Source organism: Clarias gariepinus, chromosome 24 (genome assembly GCF_024256425.1).
Source record: "Clarias gariepinus isolate MV-2021 ecotype Netherlands chromosome 24, CGAR_prim_01v2, whole genome shotgun sequence".
In the NCBI taxonomy this organism is placed as follows: Eukaryota; Metazoa; Chordata; class Actinopteri; order Siluriformes; family Clariidae; genus Clarias; species Clarias gariepinus.
In genome coordinates, this window is record NC_071123.1 from 16925117 (window position 1) to 16933782 (window position 8666).

Sequence of the window (8666 nt, forward strand, 5' to 3'; positions counted from 1 at the left end):
TAAAGCTTAAAGGTGGTGGATGGCAATTATGAGTTAATGTTGAAACGTTAAGAAGGATGAAGGGGTGGGGTCAACTGGAAGGGGCGGAGTTAAGTGAATTAACGTGACTCAGCAGAACGAGTAGTCTCCGAGAGTGATTCGTTAATTTTCTACTGGGCGCGCATGCGCGAATCATCGCAAAACCTCCGTGGGTTATGTACAGGAAACAGAAATGAGCCATTCTTTCTCAGTGACTCTTCTACTCCGAGTCGTTCGTTCTTTTGTCACGTGACCCCATAGACGCTATGCGGTAGATATGGAAGATATGATGGTGAGCTGCTCATTCTGTTTATTATAATATGTCCTTAGCTGCTTCGTAATATTTTCATTACTGGAACTATAGCCAAGGTTTGTGTATGTAGACGTATTAGGGGTCATTTTGATTAAAAATCCAACATTTTATTTTACTTCTGATCAAAAGAACAAACTGAACTAAATGTTTAAAAAAAAAAAAAAGATTCGTTCAATTTGATGAACGAGATTCAAAGAACCGAGTCACTAAAATGATTCAAACTTCCCATCACTACTCTTCAGGTGTGAATCCTTTCACACTTTCCCTGACCGTCGTTTTTTAAGAAACGCTTGGCCACGCCCCCTAACACAAAGTCTTTCCCTCTTATTCTAACGGCTGCTGTTCCTTCAGTCTAACTGACATGTTCCCACACTTAGGAGATTTTTGTGTTTGCGTTATTACTCACATCATTCCAGTAAAACGAACTCCTACACGTCAGAGCACTCACTGTTCGCGCGCAAAACAAGCTTGATGATGTCCCTTTATAATCAACAATAAAATTAATTGCCAAAATAAAAACTGATTATTGATTTTAGTCAACAACGTTGAATAAATTGTAGCAAACCTATTATTACGAAAGTAACCTAACCCTCAGTTTCCATACGGTCCATTATACTAGTAACAGTAACACTACAAGATTTATTATATAAATATAATTACAGCTTTTGTAGATTTTCTTCTCTCAGATCTCTAAATGTATCCGGGTTATGCAACTCATTTTTTACATTTAGGCATTTGGCAGACGCTCTTATCCAGAGCGACTTAACTTTTTTCTTCTACTTTTCTTGTTGTTTCTTATTCCACAATACCCTCTCACATCTCATGTATATAACTGATTAGATTTTTCTTGCTGTAATGCCATTTAGATGTATAAACTTTCCCTCTATCAATATCAGATATTAGACATTTGCTCTTTTATACAACCTACTCAAAATTCTTCTATCATAACATTTGAAATTACCTTTTGGGCTGTTTAACATTTTAGATCTTCAAACAGCTTCAAAAGTTTCCCACTCCCTTTATGATTTATGTTACCTTACCATGCTGCAGCATCCTGCTACAAACACTGCCCTCTTGAGGCTCCTATCACATCTGGTGTCTTACTATATCTATGTGGTGTGGATAAATCAGTCGTCTCAGAGCAGGCTTTCAAGGCGTGGGAGAGTTGAACAGGAGACGCCCACTCCATGTGAGTAAAAGAACAGATGGGACACCAAAACAAAGCCAGGCTACGTCTCTTATCCGGCTATGAATCCGGCTCAGTTTATGCTGAACTTCCTGTGAAAGAGTAGATGGGTTATTAATAGAACAGGACAGATCTTAAGTCAGGTCTATGGTTGGAAACATTGGTCTTCATAATATTGTTGGATCACAAGTTTAAATCCTGGTGTTAGTCTGGAAGCTGACTGATTTGCCAGAGATTAGTCTCTTAATAAAAATGGATGAATAGAAATAAAGCATGAACCAACATTCGGGTAATCCATTCCACTTGATGTAAACGAACAGGACTTTTGATTTTCCAGCAGCACTGATTTCCAACCAAGCTCTTCTTCTTTATTAAACACTCACCTTCTTTTAATGACAAGGATCTATTTCTTTCCTCCTAATGACATGCTCTCTGCTTTCTTCTTCTGGGCCTGCAGACAAAGCGTATCATTTTGATTAACACTAGCTCGGGTCTTCTGGAGCTGATTTACAGCTTTGCATTTGAAATAACATAATCTCAATATCTCTTGTAAAGTTATGCAAGTCTTTAAATGAGTATGGTATGCTTGGGGTATACTTGTGACATGGCGTCATCCATCTGTTTTAGTTCTTCGTAGTGGTCACGAGAGTCTCGCAGCGGCTGCACCATGATCTCCTCGATTTGAGGGAAAAGCTACAAACAAATTATTAGAAAATTATTTAAACATTATTTTTACTTGGACACTGGTAGATAAGTACCACCCTAAAGTTAATTACTGTTAAAAAACATCATGTCCTGATGGGTTTCTATTTCTCTTAAATAAGAGTTGTTCATTGTTAAAAATGACCTTATGCTAACGAATCGGAACATTTATAAAACTGTAATATTTTCAAGATTGCTATACAAATTGAATTAACACTTAGATATCATGATAATTTTGTAGCTGTGCCCATGACTTCAGTTGTGTGGATTTTTAAAATTTGTTAGTTATCGCAAAATCCACAAACATGCTTTAACTTACCAGTGCATTTTAAAACACTCATAAGCGTGTTTAAAAAAATTTACATCGCTGTCAGTTGAATTTTGGAATTAATTAAATTTTTACATGTTACCAAGAAGTGGATGGAATAAAGTCAAGATTGTATTTATTAAGTAGATTTTAACCGCGCCTCATAAACTTGTATTAAAAATGCACAGCGCCATCTGTTGAATTTTAAGATGAACTAATTTTTTTAAAGTCTATTTCATAGTAGCATATCTCTTCCTGTGGACTGATTGTGATTAAACAAAGCCTATATGTTACCACAAGCTCATCCAAATACACCTGTAAAAACCCCATTAAAATTCGTTCAGTAGTTTTTATGTGATGTGTGCACAAACAAACAGAAAAACAGACAGGCAAAAAATCAATCTTGATGTGTTCTATTACTCATCTTAGGTCCTCCCAAATTATTTTTTTTGCCAATGTCTTCAATGTTCTGACACGCCAACTTTACAGTTTTATTATATATATATATATATATATATATATATATATATATATACACAGTAGATAATGACGTACATTATAACACTTACTTCAAGTTCTTTTCTATTTCAGTGTGATAAACAAAATATTATACCAATAATGTTTTAGCTTAAAGTGTTATAATGCACTTACACTGGAGATTTCTTCTAAAATGCTGAATAAACTTTCAAACTTAAAAAGAAAAATCTGTTTCTGGGGTGTTGGCTTTACAAAGCCTTTTATATAAACATTATAATATATTGGAATAAGTGCATTGAAATAAACCTTTTTATATGCCTTTTGTACTCTACTATCAGAGCTGCTGTTATAGAAAATTGATTAATTACATTTTTAATTAAAATTAATAATTCATACTCTAACCAAACATATTTAAGTATTGAACAGTGTTTTAGTATAAGCACTAATGTTCAAATGTCTTCATTTAGAAATTTTGAGATTTTGTAATATTTTAGGGGAAATTGTATACCTTCATGACCGTCTCAAACATTGGGATGAGAACAAACTTGATGAAGCCAATTTGTGCCGTCGGCTTGGTCACCTTGTCCCTGTCCATGAAAGGAGCAACAGGAAGACCTTCAGACTTTTCTCTGTCACTCTGAATCAAATGACAAAACATAGCAAGACAAGGTTATATGACACATCGATTTAGCAAAATTTCATTTATAAATCATGCAATGTGATCTCAACAAGCTTCACAGTAAAATGTTCAGAGTTCATATGAGCCCAACTGGACCTGTATACACACAGTAGAGTTAATTTGACACTGGAAATTTTGTTGTTTTGTTACACACTCAGTAAATTAATGGAGCCTTTCTCATGACCACCTGGATCAACATCAGCAAGGTACATTTAATACAGTACAAATCATCTAAATTCTTACAGAATTGCAGTCCTGATTGCAAAAAAAAGGCTGCGTTACCTGCATGAAGTACTCCTCCAGCAGGCAGTCCACCCATGGCTCGGCCACCTCAGTTGGTCTAACCTCGTTGGAAATGTCACAACACTTTATCAAGACCATCTTCAGCTGCAAGATGTTAAGCACAAATATTAGAAAAAGACTAGAACTATTAATAACAACAAAAAAGATAGGCATAAAGCATACGCACACATTTGACATGCTCCTCATTCGTGAAGTCAAAGTTGTCCACTTTCTGTCTAAAAGAATCTAGTATCTCACCGTGTCTTGCCATGTCCGTGGCTAGAATCAGAGTAATGATGGCCTGTAGCAGACACCAACATGACACCTTATACAAATCTCATACAGTCATGTGTTTAAAAAAAAAATCCTGAACTCAATCAATGCAGCTGTGTAGATATACAGTAGCAGGGTTGCAGTACCTGTCTAATCTGTTTGAAGGACTCAGGTTCGATGTTGGCGAAAATGTTGCACTCCGGCATGGAGAGGATCTGAAAGGCCACGGCACAGTGGTGGTTCTCCAGTGGGGAGATATCGTTGTAGCGCACGGCCAGCTCGGTCCGAGCGTTAATCTGATACCTGATCAGGGAGAAGAAGTAAACATAACATCTAGTGAGGAACATCTAGTGAGAAAGGGGTGAGAAACTGAATAATATGCAGTAGGTGTGTGTCAACTCATCCGGGATGGCATTGTGTGAATTTTGATTATAATAAAAAAATAATGGTGCATTTATTAGATCAATATGGCAGTATTGCAATGCAATTTTTTATATCGAATTGTTCAGCTCTAATTGCTCTAATGCTTTGAACTTGTGATTGCATAAAAAGCACTAATTATAGTGAGCATGACAGTTGCAGACGTACGTGTTATTGTATCCTGGATGGTCGAGATCATGGCACACTGCTGCCGTCATCAGGATGCACATGTCAGTCATGGTCAGTTTCCCCTGAGAGCAACAACAGTGATATAAGTATATTTTAAAAGCACACAGAGAAGCATCATGGGAAGAATTTTATTATTATGGGCGACAGAGATGTTCACACCTGTAGGTTGCACAAGTGAATCATTCCGTACATCATCTGGCTGACGCAGAAGCAGTGGCGGAAGTTATGGAACGGGTTGTCACGGTAATTCTCCTGGATTGCCAGCTGTAATCGATAAGTGTTATGTTATTGGATAGAAGCTGCATGTTTAATGCAGAAGAATGGTTCGGATTCTTACCAGCCATCGCTTCAGGGTGATGGGGTTCATGTTAAACTCCTTTACCAACCCGAGATCATGATACATGTACTCCAGACAGCTTAACATCTAACGTTAATAGGCAAACCAGTCATTTGTAGGAAATTTGTAATATGGAATGGTTCAACATATTGAGAGAATGAAAGCAATAATAAACAAACATCAAAACAAATGCACTCTGTGTGTCTAATATACATTAATCCACATGTAGGCAAACCTCATTATGTTCCCAGTGCCATACATCAAAAGTGGGCTTCTTCAGAGTCTCTATAGTCTCCTGGGAAAGTGTGTACTGTGTAGACGAGAGGACGAGAGCAAGACCATTTACATGCCACAGACACAGGTTATGTGTTTCGTTAATATAAAAAGTAAAAAATGCAAAGTCGGCGTTTAAATTTTTTTTTTTTTTTTTTTACCTTTGGATAACTTGGAACATCACGTCTGGGAGAGAGTTTCTTTCCGTCGTCTGTGAAATTGTATTTGCAGTTGCAGTTCACCCTGGTAAGAACAAATTGCACAATGACATTTCTATTATACACATCAATTAATCACATCTATTTATCAATCTATCTATCTAGATGTTAAACAAATGACGTCATATTGTGATAAGTTTGTGATTGTGACATACAGTATTGTGATCATTTGAACAAAACTGATGTTTGATTATAGGAGAGTTTGAATGCTGGTGCAGAATATTTTACAACAATACCTTGCTCCTCCTCCAGAGGTCACCTCATCCCTTAGTTTCTTCAGATCATTCTTACACTTCTCAATCTCTACCACTTTCAGGCCCTCTACTGCAACAAAGCAAAACACCCTTTTCACTGAAGGCAAGCTGACGAATTCATTTAGAAATCTATCTTATTTGATTTTTAAGTTCGAGTCCAAACAGGATGAAGGCTCACGTTCGACCCTTTTCTCCAGCATGGCCAGTCTGTTTGTCATCTCGGTCTTTAGCTCGCTTATCCTAAAAGCCCTAACGGCAGAGAGACTCCACTTAACGGAAGTAAAAAAAAAACAACATAAAAATAAAACTGAAATATTTTTCGATGCTGCGTGTGCTAGAACGTGTTACCGACTGAACTGCTCCGCTACTTGAGAGAGAACGTTCTGGAACATGTCTTCTTTTTCTGTAGAAGATCAAAGATCAAAAGGGTTTTAAAAAAAAACATCAGTTGAAAGAAGATCAATTAAAATTCCATTTAGGCATTACTGTATGTTAAGATGTGTTTTCGTGCTTTCAGTTTAACCCTTAATTTATCAAAGCTATAAAAGCTTTAAATATGTCTAATCATGTTGTATTCACCTCCTCCTTGACTGGATTGAGGCATTACTTTATACAAGTTGCTGTGAAGAAGAGAAAGATAAACATGTATGTAATTATTTAAAATAATTCATCATCATTAATGTCACTGTAGTTCAATTATTTAAGGGAATACTTAGGCGTGTTTGTAGGCATTGTGGGGTCGATGGATATCAGTGCTCCTTCTGAGTCTACTAAAAGAATAGCCATGTTTCTGCACAGGAAACAGTATGTATCACATGGGAATAGCATGAATTCACTGAGAGAATAATGGAACAAATGACTTGATTGTAACATCTGAGAGAAAATACTGACCTGGCGATGTTGGAGGATGTGCAAAGCAGCTCTCTGATGTCACATGGACTGCAGTGTCGACTGAAAATGACCTGAAGACAACAAAAAAAAAAAAAACAATTATCACATACCTCTATGTGTTAAACTGCATTTTTTTTTTACATACAGAACAATAATCCACTTCATTTTGGGAATTTTACATTAAATAGTTTATTTAAACCGACGATGTATTTATTGGCAAGATCAATGCAAAATTTTCATTTAAGGTCTAAAAAGATCTTGTGAATAAACACTCAACAAGCTGCTCTTTGCAGATGGTATGGCTACTCGTGAGTGCCACGGACACCTGTGACTCAGAACAAGTCTTTCTGTTAATGCCAGACGCCACGAGTGCCCCACTGAGCAAAAAAAAAAAAAAAAAGAATAAAAACAAATCCATGACACATTCAGACTAGGATGAAAAAATACTACTTTGAACTTCTGTTATACAGATCTTTCCAATACTAGGGCTGTACTACAATACACTACTATACTTTTGCATATTTTTTTCAAAATGCAAATAATCGAATTTATGAAATAAAAAAAAATGGCAAAAGAGTTTTGGAATAAAATCAACAAATAAAAAATGGGTTAATTGTTAATCAGGGAAAGAAAAATGTTTAGTAACTTAGTAACAAATGCTAGAATTAGTACCTCAACAGATAGATAGAGCTGTATATGGTAAATTAATTGACCTTGATTTGCAACATAAAAAATGACAAGAATGAGAAATTTAGAAATAAACACAAAAGTAAAACGAAAAACATAAAGTATTTTTATGGGGTTAAGGGTTTTGAAATTCCACTCTTTAACCATTCAAATATTAAGTACATTAGATAAATATATGACGTTTGTTATTGACCTTACAGACACTGACATTAAAAATATCAAACAAGTTATACACACAAAATGTTTTTTGGTTTTTGCAACAAACAAAAAATGTTTTTTGTTTTTTTTGCTAATAAAAAAAAGTTAATCACTAAAAGCTTAGAAATGTTCTTACTCTCTGAACTTTCCCATCTACATCGAGGTACACGGTTTTAGGAGCGTAGGATGAAGAGCTGGATCCCATTGTGAGCTTTATTGAGAGATTTCCTTCGATTTTTTGAGATTTTACTATCTTCTGAAAAAAAAGAAACACAAAACAAATTAAAATTGTTGAGAATTCAAAACAGATATTAAAATATTGCCTATTTACTGTACTGTAAATATCTTTAGAGGCATAAGAAAGTAATATGACGCAATGGCAATGAAGCAATTCATTCATTTCAGGAAAATATGAGGAAAACACCTGCTCGGCTCGAACAAGTTTTAAAACATTAAAACATACAAAAATAAAGTAACTTGAAAATAAAACAAAAAAAAGGTAAGCACATGTTTTCTTATTGTATGTACAAAACTTAGTTATATCTCAGGGAGAAGCTGGTGTAAGTGCCAGGTGACCTACCTGCGTGTGTGCCATCCACCTTCCCTCAAGCTTTAAGCTCACAGATGCTGAGGATGCTGAGAGAAAAGCACGGGATTGTTCTGGGCACGCGAGATGTGGGAGGGGCCTGAAACATCCTGTTCGCTTGTTTGTGCGTTGCCCTGGAAACAGTCCAGCTGGAGCAGGAGGAGGTCGGCTTTGAACTTCGATTCTGTTCCATTCCTGATTTTAAAGTCGACTCTGCTTGAATTAATCCCGCAGGTTTTAAAAAGATAAAGATTGTAGAAAAGGAACTGAAAATACAAAGCTGCTTACATTTCTACGATTGATTGTATAAAATTAGAGACTCTACAATTCTCTTTAAACAATTCAGTTAAATATGTATGATTGTAATTATTACAGT

General features: G+C 35.9%; 1 protein-coding gene across 1 annotated transcript; it reads right to left on the reverse strand.

Annotated features, from left to right (window-relative positions):
* Nucleotides 1–1401: 1401 nt before the first annotated feature.
* pde9ab (phosphodiesterase 9ab) lies at nucleotides 1402–8303 on the reverse strand. The gene is made up of 20 exons (XM_053485575.1): nucleotides 8285–8303; nucleotides 7841–7960; nucleotides 6820–6890; nucleotides 6641–6718; nucleotides 6508–6548; nucleotides 6277–6331; nucleotides 6107–6177; nucleotides 5911–5998; nucleotides 5618–5699; nucleotides 5419–5493; nucleotides 5184–5270; nucleotides 5006–5110; nucleotides 4826–4908; nucleotides 4384–4540; nucleotides 4152–4265; nucleotides 3965–4069; nucleotides 3512–3640; nucleotides 2115–2210; nucleotides 1901–1968; nucleotides 1402–1609 (listed from the first exon to the last, which is right to left on the reverse strand). The coding sequence occupies exons 1-19, from the start codon at nucleotides 8297–8299 to the stop codon at nucleotides 1921–1923; spliced, it is 1620 nt and encodes a 539-aa protein (XP_053341550.1). The 5' UTR covers nucleotides 8300–8303; the 3' UTR covers nucleotides 1402–1609; nucleotides 1901–1920.
* Nucleotides 8304–8666: the final 363 nt, after the last annotated feature.

Excerpts from the sequence above, each read along its gene's own strand:
- pde9ab (XM_053485575.1), bottom strand. Across the intron at positions 6,891-7,840 it reads TAGATGGGAAAGTTCAGAGA|GTCATTTTCAGTCGACACTG; the intron begins GTAAGAACATTT and ends TGTTGTCTTCAG. Across the intron at positions 4,070-4,151 it reads ATGAGGAGCATGTCAAATGT|CTGAAGATGGTCTTGATAAA; the intron begins GTGCGTATGCTT and ends AACATCTTGCAG.